We start from the raw sequence: 13,606 nt of genomic DNA, 5'->3' as shown, positions 1-13,606 counted from the left end.
TATAGCATATTTGCCTGGGAACATGAAATTTCTGAACTATATTGCCAGAGCATCAAATGATACAGCCTCGGAAGAACTAGGGAGCATCACCTGATATAATCTCAGTAGAAGTGGGTATTCTTAAGATAAAACAGAATAAAAAGAATGTGAAAATGTGCCCAATACTATTATAATGTGAAAAAATGTGATAGAAACTGAGGACAATGCTCCCCCTGCCCCTGAATTTCATTTCAGAAGATCAATTCTGAAATGAGAGGACTTTTCTTCCCAAGTTCTTGTGTTGAAGTGAAATGGGGGAGGGTTTTTTTTTTTTCTGATGGCCAAACTCCTCTTCCATGTGATGGATTCTTCTTGGAGATCCATATCCCCATCTGGCCAACTGGGGGGCCTGCAGCAGCCTCTGAGATACTCTTGGGAAACTTCAAGTGTTTTAAGGCTGGTTTTTACCTGTAGGTCCCCAAATTCACATTCTGTCTTGAGCTTGTGGAAGTTGCAGCCCAGGATCATAGCAGACATCCCATAGAAAATAAAATTGCATTACATTTTCAGTCATTTATAATGCTGTGTGCAGCAGATCCTCAAGTAGTTTATTTTCTTTAACTTATGTGTGTATCTCTGGAAGGAAACACATGTTTCTCCTCATAGTCAAGTCCTGGAAGTTGCAGTTTAAATTTGATGAAGTGTTTTATTCCCCCAGATAAAAACAAATAAATAAAAAATTAGATTTAAATGCATTTGTTGATGAAGAAAGTCAGGAATCCTCCTAATTAAGACATTTCTTAGAAAGGTAAAATTTTTATCTGGGAGCATAAAACACTTCATCAGTTTTAAAGCCACATCTGCAAGGAGTGGGTAAAGAGGAGAAACAGACATTTTTCTTCATTCTGGCTTGTCTGTGAGTTTAAGACTTTTAACAACAGTTTTAAAAATATTTAAACCCAGTTAGAAACACTTGCAATAGAGTAGGGATAAAAGTGCCTTCCCTCCCTCTGTTTTTAATCTGGTTCTCTTGATGGAATAAACTACAAGGTTGAATTGGTAACTGGATTATTGCCTCATAAAACAGCACGAGGTTACTATTATCCTTTAATTTTATATCTTTATTAGGGAGTAATGTTGGTCTTATTTAAATCACTGACTTCTCTAATGGTTTTTCTCCCCTTTTACAAATTTATAAAACTAAACCCTAAAGGATTTGGTCTAAGTGCAGTTGGCATAACTGCCATTATAAAAATCTTTGTGTTAGCAGTTGGTTATAATCAGCTGCTTTAACTGGGCTCAGAATGAAGCAGAATTTAGCTGTTGATAGGTAGAATAATACTGATAAAATATTATTTCTGACTTTTATTTCAAAAAGCTCCATTTCCAGTAAGGACTTCTGAATTTTGAGGCAGCGTAAAGATGAACAGCAGTGCCCCAGAAACTTAAAATTTAGCACATTTGTGCAAATGATGTATGAAACATATTTTCTATTTCTACAAAGACATAAAGAAGCTTGTCTTTGTCTTGAAATTCAGTGAAGTAACTTTGAAAATTCATGGAAGTTAGTTTTTTTTGGAAGGTGACTAATACAAGTGGCTTATTTAATGATGTATTCAGTGAGTACACCCTCCTGAATTTTGGGACACAACACATACTGTGAGTGAATCATTGGCAGTTCGTTGTAGTAAAACTCCTATTGGATTTGTGTCATCATGGTGTATTTAAAATTTTGATACTCTGGGTTTATTTTTGGAAAAATGTGACATCCATTGGTTGATGTCAGAGTCCTTTGATTAAGCATCCATCAATAGGGAAAGAAACATGGGTCTCTCTGTTCTGGTGTAGCTCTGTAGCTGAGTTATAGTTGGGTTTTATACAGAAAGTGAAGAATCTGCCACCTTCAGTGCCTGACTGACAGAATTAGAGCATTTGCTATTTGAATGCAAGCCAGTTATATATATACTGACTTTTCAGCCAGTATACTTAGAAACTGGTCAAATAATTTTCTACAAATTTTGTATTTTGACCATTTTTTTCTGAGAGCAATCTTACCAGTGCAATAACATGAACACACTACAACCTTTTAATTAAATCAAAGCAGATTTTATGTTTAAGTTATTAATGGAATATTTTAGTATCAGTCAGAATCATCACTGTGTTTGCAGTTGCCTCCTTTGATTGGGACTGCTGCAGGCAATGCCATGTAGAGCTGTTTTCTCTTAAAATATTCACTGTTCATGGCAGGCTCCTTTCTAAAAATTGCCTATAGTGGGTATTTTAAAGAAGCCCTTCAATTCCTCTTTTAGCTTCATTGAACAAAGACTGAAGAAGATATTTACAAATACAGGAGTGTGGACTCCACATTGACCAAAAAGTAATGGGAAATGATTACAGTTTTGGTGAAGGCATTGTGGGGGAAGACATCGATGTCTTGGATCCCTCTGAAATTGAAAGGAGATTAAAACCATTTTGAAAAGCATTAATTATTTTCAGCTGTGTGATATGGTGAAATACATGCAACATGATTTTCTTGAAATTTGTCTTTTCCTTATGTAACATCATAGCAAAAATTAGTGAAATGTGAATGAAAATAGTTTTGAAACTTAGGCAAGAGGGAAGAAAGACAGAAGGGTGTCATTTGGTGTCAGGAAAAATCCAGGTGAAACTTGAAAGCAAAGTAGGCTGAGGCTGTGCATTTGTGCGTGTTCTAGAAAATATCTATGTGAAACAAAATTACTTTTGGTGAGTAAGTGGAGGCATGGCAAGTAAGTGGCACTTGAGATTAAGAGAGGAGGTACTCACGGGGCAATGCAGGGCAGTGGGTGAGAATATGTGGGTTCCACATAGGTTCCATGGGTTGAGTTCCTTTCAAATACTCTGCAAATGCCAATACAGCTGTCCATGTTTTACCCTTGGTAGTGTTTATTAGTGTTTGCTGGTCAGAATTTAAAACAGAGATCCATAATATGTTTATATTATTGAGCAGAGTCCCAGGGAATTCCTTGTGGTGCCTTCTTGATAAACAAATCTAGGTAATATTGATAAGCAAATCCAGGATGTTTGGGTTCTTTAACATATGTGTTTACATATTGGTTTTTTTTAATGCAACATGAGTTTTGGTTAATGATATGATTATTGCATATATTAAATATCTCTGTCACTTTTTTTTTTTTTTTTGTTCTAAATGATGAAAATTTGCTTAACTCCAAAATGGATCTTTTCTGAGAATGGACACTGTAAAATAATAGTGTAGCTTTTTAGTTAGGGCTACCATGATCATTCAGAGGCAGAACTCCTGGAAAATAGAATTTTCCTATTGAAGATCTCCATATTTGATGAGAATGATTCACCCTATTAGAGAAGGTATAGACATAGCAGATAATTAGGATAACGTCTCTCATTTAGCACTTTGTAGGGAGCCACTTGTTAGAAACCACTTTGTGTATTTAATTTAATCCCAAAGGAATTTAATGAACCTTAGAGAGGGGACTTCACGCTGATAATTGCATAATAACCTGTTTTTATGTCAGACACTTAATGGCTAAGAGGTTATCATTAAATGTGTATTAAGCAGTTCTGTTCTATAACTGTCTTTCTAAGATGTTCTCTCAAGGGTTATCATTTGTTGACTACTTAAACAGCTGCCTGTATTCAACATTTTAGCTTCTTTATTGGTTTGTTTTCAGAGCTATTTTTTCTCTTGAAGGAGTCAAAGAAAAGTTCTTGTTTCTGTTGGTATATTTTAGATAGTTCCCAGAATAATACTGAAAGTGTTGAAGTACTTTACATTAAAATAATCTTCATATGGGAACTTTGCTTCAGGTTTTAGTGAAACCACAACCTCAGTTAGGGTGTTTGTTTATTGCAGATTTGTCTTAGAAGTGAGGACCATAGATTAACATGTTGTTTTTTAATCTTCTCTTTTAATTTAGACTGCTGAGCTGTAAATTGAAAGGAAGATAATTTCTGCTTGTGGAGGAAAAGAAAGGTGAATAACCTCAATGGAAGACTCTCAGGATCTAAGTGAACAGTCAGTAAGTATAAATGTTGCTAAATTGAATGGAATAAATTGAACTCTGTTCAACCAAGCTGTGTGAAAGGATTTTACTTTGGATTTGAAAATTATAGTAAGATCTGGGGAAATCTTCCAAGCTCCTAGTTTTAAACCTTTTAGTTTGTACTTTAAATGGTAAAAGTGGTTTTAATCTTTTTTCCCTGTTGAAAGGAACAAGATCTTTCTTATGTAAGATTTTGCGGAACTGCGATTGTTAGAGGGATGTAATTAAGCTGCACTGGAAGAATAAAATGTTAGAAACGTGCACAATGGTATGCCTTGTTCAAATAATTGCATTAAAATGTATCTCCATAGCGGTCTGTCAGTTTTTTCAAATCAAGGGTTACCAAAAACAGAAGCAAAATGTTTCAAATGGTCAGACTGGCAGATGACATACACTATTTTTTTCAGGATTGTGAGAATTGGTAGTCTATCCCCCATCCCATGTCAGAGACAGATTCTTCTTTTCACTGATTACATTTCTGGGAAAAATGGGGTGGACATTTCATCTCCTTTTCCTTTCTTATTTTTCCTTGCCTTTAAGGATATCATCTTCAGATCTCCTCACCACCAGACTGCAGTTCTGAGGGGACAGAAGGCTGTGAGCAAATTCAAAACTATCTGGGCTTGCCATCCAATGTTTTGGGCTTTTTAGCATCTTAATTTTCTGCTGTTTCTTACTGCTCACAACAGGGACATATTTTGCCAGTACCATGATTCCTGTGATTCTCAGCTTGGACTTAGTGTACTAAAGATGAACAAAGGGATTTAGTATTTCTATTTCTGACATGCTGAAGGAGGTTATCCATGCAATAAACTTGAAAAGTTTGAATATATATATATATATTTATTTTTTTAGAGACTTTTATGGGTAACACAAGTGCAAGTAAGTGGGGGAAGAGTTGCAGTGTTTCTAAAATGTCAGTAATTTTCTTTAATAAGGAATACTTTGCTCCTGGCTGGGTAGCTCCTATCTGAGACTTTATCTTGGACTAGAGTTTTATTACCGATTTTAAATGGTAGAGGACTGGAAAGTCTTAACAGTGTCTTAAGTCCCCATGGTGGCACTACCTGGGACAGCTGCACATATTTATGTATTTAAAGTGTTCCCAAGCAAAACTTTAGAGCCTGTAAAAGCTACATGGCTTCATCATTTAATAAAGTTTTATAAAGGTCATAAAAGATTAGGCAGAAGTTCATCTCTTGTAGTCTGTGAAACACTTTTTCTGTGGACTATTCATGGTGTGGTTATTAACAGGAGGTAGATGAGCCAGTTTAGCTTACTGCAAAAACATATTTCCATAGTAATTAAAATGTTTTTGCAACACTGGATGTGTGATAAATACATATTTTAGAAGCAATTTTATGACCCCATCATAGTATAATCTCTGTAGTATTTCTCATAATTCCTACATAGTTTTATGCTACATGTGAAAATGGTCTGCAGATTGCAAATTGGGGTGAAATCTGTGCTGTGTTGCCTATGAAGGTGGTGTTTGCTGTCTTTATGCTAGTATCACAGAAAGTAATGATTCCAGACAAGTTTATTCTTCTTACTCTTCACTAACAGTGTCAGAACTTGAAGGTAATGGGTGGGAGAGCCATTTCATCACTCCCTGTATCCAGGTGGGCACTGAGACTAAAATCTCACCTAGAGCTTGGGCACTGTCCTGGGAATTCTGTGAGGCTTCTCTGCCTAGAGCAGGCACTAAGCCTTCATTTCCCAACTTCAAAAGCCATTTCACTGTTACATCATGGTTAAACTCCTCTCTTAGCCAATTTTCAAAAAAGAAAATAGCACCTCTGGCTTAGTTGCTTAAAAGCCGCAGGGCATCTCTGTGGGCTAGAGATCTCAGGAAGCAGGAGGCTTTGGTGGTTTAAACTCTAAGGTATCAGATGTATCTGCTTGAAGTGCAGCTGTGCTGTTTTGTACTGGTTAATGTATTTTATACTGGTTAGCTCTGGGCAGTTTCTGCCCATCAGGCAGGATTTCTAATTCTTGATGTGCTCAGGGAGCATAAGTACTTCATGCCAGCCTCAAAATTTCTTTTGGGAGATAAATGCATAATATTTAGATCATGAAAATTCATGGAGCATAAGGATCTAGCTCCTGTTGCCTTTGTATTAGATTGTGTGAATAAGCATGAGTGTGAGACCTGTGCTCAAACTCGTTCTGGTACCTTGGCTTCGAATAGTCTCGTCCTTGGTTACTTTAAAAACTGCCTTTCTCTGCAGCTGGGATGGGTTAGAAGGTGTTTGCTTTTGCATGGTGTGTTTAATGGACAGTTGAGTTTTCTAAAGAGAAAGATTCCTTTATTGGATTAATTTCCCAGGGAATTCTGTCAAAGAATCTTTCATCCTTGGGAAAAGAAGCCAGGCACAGTTCCTTGGTATAGTGAACAAGAATAATTTTCAGGTTTTTATTTAAAGAAAGGAAATTATTCAAACTTTTGAGAGTAGATCATCCTCCTGAAGCATGATATACTGTAGTGTAGCTTTTATTCTGACAGTCTTCTCTGTAAGTTTTAGATCGCTATTATTATTTTAACTCAAAAAATGCACCAATAAGAAATGATTGGTTCTGTGATTCCTATCCTGAAAGTATATCAGTTAGGTGAAACTTATATCATCATACCTAAGAGCAATTTCACAGCATTCCTGTTGCCACATGAGAAATAAATTATTTCCCTTTTGTCTCAGTGCAGTGACTGCATGACCACACACTGCTTCAGGAATCTGTGCTACCCTGTTCTCAGAGCCTCTGAAGAGTTGTTTTTGACTGAATTGAGCAGCTGCTGTTTTCTGAGATGCCAGCTTGATTAGATTTAATATATATATATATATATATACACACACATATATATACATACACATTATGCCAGTAATTTATTTCTTTTTCCTATTTTTGACCAGAAGTCAGTATACTTGTCTAATTGTTGTACTGTAGAGCCTCTGTATTGGTAAACCTCTTGTGCCTCCTTTCCTCTGCCTTCTCCTTGTTGGCAGAGGTGGGGGAATCAAGTCTTAATCAAGATCATTCAGCAGGAAAAAGAGTCAGAATCAGAATAGAATTTATTATACTTTGGCTTTCCTGTCTCTACTCACAAGTGAATAGGTGAATGGCTCTATTTTGAAGACCAGTAGGAAGATGATGCAATTTACTATCTGATGCAGAGGTGAGCTGGGATCCATCAGGTGCAGCTGAGATCCAGTGGATCCTTGCAGCTGGCATGGAGCTGTCTGGAATGGGGCCTATCATGCTACTGTACTTTCTAGGGTGGGTGTGTGTCCAAAAAAGCTCATAACTTTCTTTTCCTTTCCAATTCAGATGCAGAATATATTTGTACATCCATGCATGGGATTTTCTTCTACTTTATGGGAAGGCTCAAGTAATAGTATTCTGAGTCAAAAAGAGGAAAATAGTAAGACAGGTATTGCACAGATAGAAGAAAATGGCCAAATGGTCCTTTTCATGTTCTGGTGTGAGGTTTGTCATCAGGTGCAGGCTACTACTTACCAAGTGAGAGAATACTTAAATCCACATCAATTGGTCTTACATGGACAGATGGAGCTACGTTATAAGTTCTATTTGTTTTGAAATGGATGAAAAGGAAATTTTACAGATCTTGTATTTATGAAGAGTCTAGCAATAGGGATACAAACGTTTTTCCAGACTGATCTTGGAGGTGATAAATAAAACTATAATTTTTTAGCACCTAAATAGTTATCTGCCATGCTGCAGTATAGCAGACACACTTAGGATTTTGAGAACTACAGGTTTACACTCTTTGTTTTGTCACTTTCTGTTCAGTCTGTACTAGTAGAAGAAGAACAATTTGGCTGCTAACTTGCTAGTTTAGGGTTTCAAAGGGCCTTATTAGAAACTGGTGTAATTTCATCCCCTGGCCCTTTTATATAACAGCCTGCATATTTAGATTGCTTCATTTTAACCTAGAATTAAACAATAGATTGCAATGCTGTAGGACAGGACACTAGCAGATGTGAAGCTAAACTTGAATGAACAGGTTTTTATTTTTGTGACATTTGGACAATCATCCCCCTTGTGCCCTGGGTAAGTTATTTGTTTTTTATCAGATTGTACAGACTGTTATATCTGTTACTTGCATTTATGGCCCACTTGCAGATGGACGATCCTTGGCAACCTTTTTTTGGACAGTGCTGTTTCCCTGTTTTTGTTTTGTTTTAATGTGTGAAGCTGTCAGATATGATCCCTTTGCAGATCAGTTTTCAGCTGCAGCTACTTCTCTGTTGCATGAGCCCTGTACCTGCAGCACTTAATCTTCCCCACACCTGGGGTGGGCAGCCTGCTAGCACTTTGGCTGGAGCTCGTTGCAAAGAAATAAAAATTAGTTTTAACTCTTTACCTGAATTTTAAAATGCTTTCTTTCAATGTACTGCATTGCAGCACAGCATGTTGTGGTTCTTATCTCTGTTATATCAGTATTAGTAGGACTGGTATTATTACAGGCAATTTATCTTCTCAGGTTAGTGATGTAGCTTGAAAGAGTTATTTGGAAGTTACCTGGTCTAGCTGCTGGTCATGAAATGCTGGCAGTATGCACAAATACTTCAGTTATGAAAGCAAGGAACATTTAAGATAGGTAAGTGAAAAAATTACGGATGCACTAAGAAAAAAATAGTTTTCTTGATGAGTGATTATTTGCTTTTAATTAAAATCAGTCATTGAAGAAAAATGCCATAACTTCAACTCAGGTGTAATGGAAAGTAGTAGAAAACCAGCCTGCCTTTTTGAAGGTTTATTTCAGAGTATTATTGAGAATTGCTTATGTATTTTACTACCTCCTTTCTACAAACACAGTAACTGGCACAGAGAGGTGGTGTGCCATAGAGGATCCAAAATTGTCACCCAGTTTGAATTACAGTAAATAAAGAATAAAATGTAATACGATTATTCCTTGTCCCTCATCTAACAGGAATTTGAGGTAGAAACATCAATGTTGTTCTCTCTCAGCTGTAAGACCTTTACATATGACATTACAACTTCTATGAACACACACTTTTTTTTGCTCTTTCCTTTGTGCTCTACCACCTCAGCATTCTGTCATTTCTATACAAAAATTCACCACTGTTAAATTTGAAAGCACTTTTTTCAAACTATGTAGTAGTTTTATATATATTTTATTTCTATCATTTACCAAATGGGACAGTCCAAATGAGGCAGCACTCAGAAGCAATTAATGCATTTTGACATGCAGAATAAACTGAGTAGACTTGTGTGTGTGGTGTGAATTGCATATCATTGGAGAAATACCAATGGCATGAAAGATACAAATGTTCACTGTTGACATGCATGTGATAGAAATATGCATTTTTTCTGAGTTGATTAAAATTCTAATTTGAAAGCACATTCCTTTAAAAGCTAAGTAAGCAATCTCTTAAAAATGTATCCAAGAGAATTCTACAGAATAATATCCATGGCTTGTAAACTTGCAAGATGAGATGAGAAAGGGGCTGGCAAACAGAAATGCCCCTATCATTGTCGCTGTCATGTTTCCTCTGGTTCAGCTCTCTTCCTGTCTCCTGGAAGATGTTACTGTGTCAGTATCAGAGGTTTAAATGGAAAGACACTGTATGGGCTTTATTTAATAACAAGGAAAACCAATAAAAGAAAATGTTCTGCTGTCACACACTGTCCTTGGACTGCTGACAAGGACTGACACATAGCTACTATATAGTTTGTTATGGCTGGTATTTCTGGCTCCAGAGAGGCCCCAGACTAGAATTTTAGGGATAGAACTACTTGGGAAAATTGCCACTGCCATAAGCTACATGAACTTTCCTCAAGGTAGATACCATCTTCTGCACAGGGGTCTCCAGGGTTCCTGGAGCATGAAATTCTCTATTACTAGTGATGTAACAGCCCTGATGTGATATGGATAACAGAGGTGACTTCTATTGTATTGTAACAGATAACTTCACTAGGAAAAATAATGACAAAAATTTGCAGGCGGAAAAAAATTGTCAAGGCCTGAAAACAGGGCCAGCTTAGACCTTCTTTGAATCTTCCACAAGGACCCATTCACCTAAAAAAAAGGTTTGTATCTGTGCATGCATACATGCATGATTTGGAACATATGAGTCAGTGTAATAAAACTATTATGTCTCTCTATAAATATTGCTTTTCTAGAATAAATCAGAATGTGACAGACACACTCCAGGCTCTGCAGATGAATTTTGCTTGTAGGGTATTATACTTGTTCAAGCATTTAAAATACCACATTTATAGATCCTATACTTCTAATTGATTTTAATATTGAATTTTAACTTAGAATTACTCACAAAAGTGTCCACATTTGACATATTTGTGAATGCAAAATGGAAATACAAGTTTCATTAGCAAAGAGACTGTACATCAGCTTAGGCTTCTGATTTTGACAGTGTCCAGGTGAAGTTAACATGTTCAGAAATACTTTCTTCTTCAGTAAAAAGGGGTCAGGGTTTTGTAATGAAAGCAAAATATTCAACAACATGACAGTAAATCAATCTTCTCTAGCTTTTTCATTTTGCAAGACTAAATGCCCAGTGCCTTCATGCCTATTAAATAACTAAGTCTACATTTTCACATGAAAAGCATAGTTTACACTGAACATGCATTAGGTTTCTACTAATTTGATTATTATAAAAAGTCCAGATGCAGCAGTGTGCTGAAGAATGTGTTGGACTTAGGGGATGTGATTAAGCCCACTTAAATCAATGGGATTTTTTCATGTGCTTTAAGTTAGGCATGTGCTTAAATACTTTTCTGGAAAAGACTTGGAAATACAGTACAAAATAAAGGCAATAATTTCAGAAATATTTTACTAGCAAATACATCTGAATGATTTGTGGCTGCGGCTAATATTTATTCAGCATCATGTAACAGTCACGGTTTCTTTCTTCTCCTTATAGTAGCTTTTATCTGAGCTCTACCTACATAGCCAAGTGGTTGACTTGCAAATCAACTTGTATTAAAAAAGAGAAGAATGACAGGGAGAAATATTAAATAATTTTTAAATAATAAATTTATGCTAGGCAAAGAATCTAATTTCCTATTTTATAAAGTATGTCTTAAACACATTGGGCACATGCAGACCATTAAACCACACTCACATCCTTGTCCTCTCTTATATTTGGTTACATTTTTAGCAAGGTGAAGAAGACATTAAAATCAATGAAATGTTTTGGCTGCAGTGAATGGAAATAGTTTTGCCATAATATAACTTAAGGCAGAATTTTTCCCAGAGGATCCCATTGGAATAACAATGTGAAACTCATGTTTATTTATTAATTTATTAATTAGTTAAATATTTCATTTTAAGAATTGTCCATGCTCCTCTATGCTCTTGAAAGCAACACTTAATGCTCTGAGAATATTGTCCTGCAGCATCCTTTGCCTTGTTTTGCACTTGGACTTCAGAAGTGATTGTACATTACTCAGAGAGGTCACCAACCCAAATATGAAGCAGCTTGCATGTAAGAGACCCAGAGATTTGTGTTGGAGTGCTACTTTATATTATAAAGGCAAACTCTAGCTGAGAAACTAAGAAACTAAGTGTGTTTGAGCGAAGGCTGAATGAACCTCTTCTTAAATGTGGCAGCAAATCTAGTTTACTGTATCTCTCACTTTCTTTTTTTTGTGAGGAATGAATGTTAACTGACCATGATTTTTTGATTCTTTTTTTGTTGTTGTTGTTGTTTGTTTTTGGTACTGGAAGCACTGGCTAATGGGATCTCTGACATGAAAAAGAGCATCTTTTATAGTTCAGGTCTTTATTGTTCCTGTTTTTGTGAAACCTTACCTGGCTTTAAATTTTTAGTCTTTGGTCCTGGGCCACATTAAATTTTTCTTTATGTGATTCAGTCAAAGTATACAGGAGAAGGAGCTAAAGGAAACATCACTTATTTCTGAAATGAAAAAGAACGTTTATCCTATTTCAGTTAGCAATGCTGTTAAAAAATTATACAGGTTTTCAAGTTTCAGTTTGTCATGCAGTCACCTTCCCTGTGGGACTTCTTATGGCTTGCAGAGAAATGTGCTGGGCCACCACCTGAATTTTGGGGATTTACATAGTAACAGCCCGCAGCCTGATGTTGCTGGACAGGGCAGTGTAGATACTAAATTCCATCCAATAAAAAGTCAAACCATCCTTGTAGTCCAAAGTCCAGTAATCTGTGCTTCAGCTGTTTTTCAGGGATCCTTTTTACTGACTCTGTGCAAGTAGGATTTGTGCATTTACCGGCCCAGATAGGATCAAGTGTGAGAAAGAACTTCTCACTAAATGGTGATCCTCACAGTGGCTCTCGAGCAGTTAGGAAAACCCCTTCTTATTCTTTTTTCCATTCATTCAAAGATTCTTACTCTGTAAAAATTCTTCCAGCATCCTGTGCCTTGAATGCATCAGGTTGCTTTCCCAGCAGTTCAGGCCTTTGCTTGAGTGGAATGGGCTGTCATTTCCTCTCCTCCTTTTTGGTTTGTTTTCTTTCAGTTGTGAAATAAACTTGATGGTATGACAATTTTTGAAACAGTGAAATTAAAATAATTCTTTAATGAAATGTGTGGAGTATTTCTATCATCCAGTGGGTTTTACCATCAGAGGGAGCAATGTGTTCTCAAGTTAATGGTTAGTTATATTGGTATCCTCTGTTTTGCTTCAACCACTAAGAACTGCATTTATGTAAATAGCCTGGCCCTGACAGGCCCTGATGCTTTAGGGGCACCTGAGCTTCCCTTGCTTTCCCTGGTTGCCATGGACCATTCCAGGAGGCTTTTAATTTCATGAACTGGATTCACTCAGCCTTCACTGCACTGGACACAGGAGCCTCTGTTCTCAAGGAAGTCCAGCACACAGGAAGAGTGAATGCTGTGCACAGTCAGTCAGATGCTGCATACAGGGGTACAAGTGTTCAGGACCTTGAATCCAGCTACAGTTTCCCTTTACATCCATTTAATCAGTTTCTAATATGCACCCTGAGCTACTGGTTATCAGCTTCCATTATCTATCTATTATCTACTTATCAAGAGATTAGTTATTCAGGCTAAGCTCAAGTCATTAGCACATTCACAAGTTCAGTTTATGCTAAATAATCTTAAGAGCTGTATTTGTTTACATCTTTCTGTATGTAGTTTTTCTTCCATGTAGCAATAGTGGTTGTGGTGGTGCTGGAGCTTTGGTGGGCTCTGGACATGCAGATATTCTGCTGTTTATCCTGTGGTCTAAGTGCTTGTCTGCCATGTTCTGAAATTCATTGCCCAGGTTAAAAAGCTTTGATAATGAGTTTTTAGTGGGTTTTTACTGCATCAGTGTAAAACTGATGATTAACTTGTAGCCTCTCTAGTGTAGCACCTGCATCTAGAAATTTCAAAAAAATAAAACTAATTTTATCCCCTTATCCCATAGCTTTGAAGGTGCAAGACTGAGTTTGTAATTTCAAATTGAATGCTTATTATTAACTGTAGTAAATGATAATTTAAACCATACTCCTTGGGGCATCACAAGTGAAAATCACAGGCTTTCAAGAAGCTGATTCCATATTGCATTTCATGCATAA

General features: G+C 36.6%; 1 protein-coding gene across 3 annotated transcripts in view; it reads left to right on the top strand.

The window, feature by feature from the left end:
- Positions 1-13,606, top strand: part of EYA4 (EYA transcriptional coactivator and phosphatase 4) — a 143,700-nt gene that overhangs the window by 13,952 nt on the left and 116,142 nt on the right. For all 3 annotated transcript variants that reach the window (XM_071436273.1, XM_071436281.1, XM_071436291.1), the window contains exon 2: positions 3,915-4,016. In XM_071436273.1, coding sequence (XP_071292374.1) covers positions 3,984-4,016 — 33 coding nt within the window. In that variant the 5' untranslated portion in view covers positions 3,915-3,983. The remainder of the gene's footprint in view (positions 1-3,914; positions 4,017-13,606) is intronic.

Source organism: Agelaius tricolor, unplaced genomic scaffold (genome assembly GCF_023055355.1).
Source record: "Agelaius tricolor isolate 1412-34295 unplaced genomic scaffold, bAgeTri1.0.p SCAF_1, whole genome shotgun sequence".
Lineage (NCBI taxonomy): Eukaryota > Metazoa > Chordata > Aves > Passeriformes > Icteridae > Agelaius > Agelaius tricolor.
The sequence above is the reverse complement of the archived record's forward strand: the minus strand, read 5'-3'. Positions and strand labels throughout refer to the sequence as shown.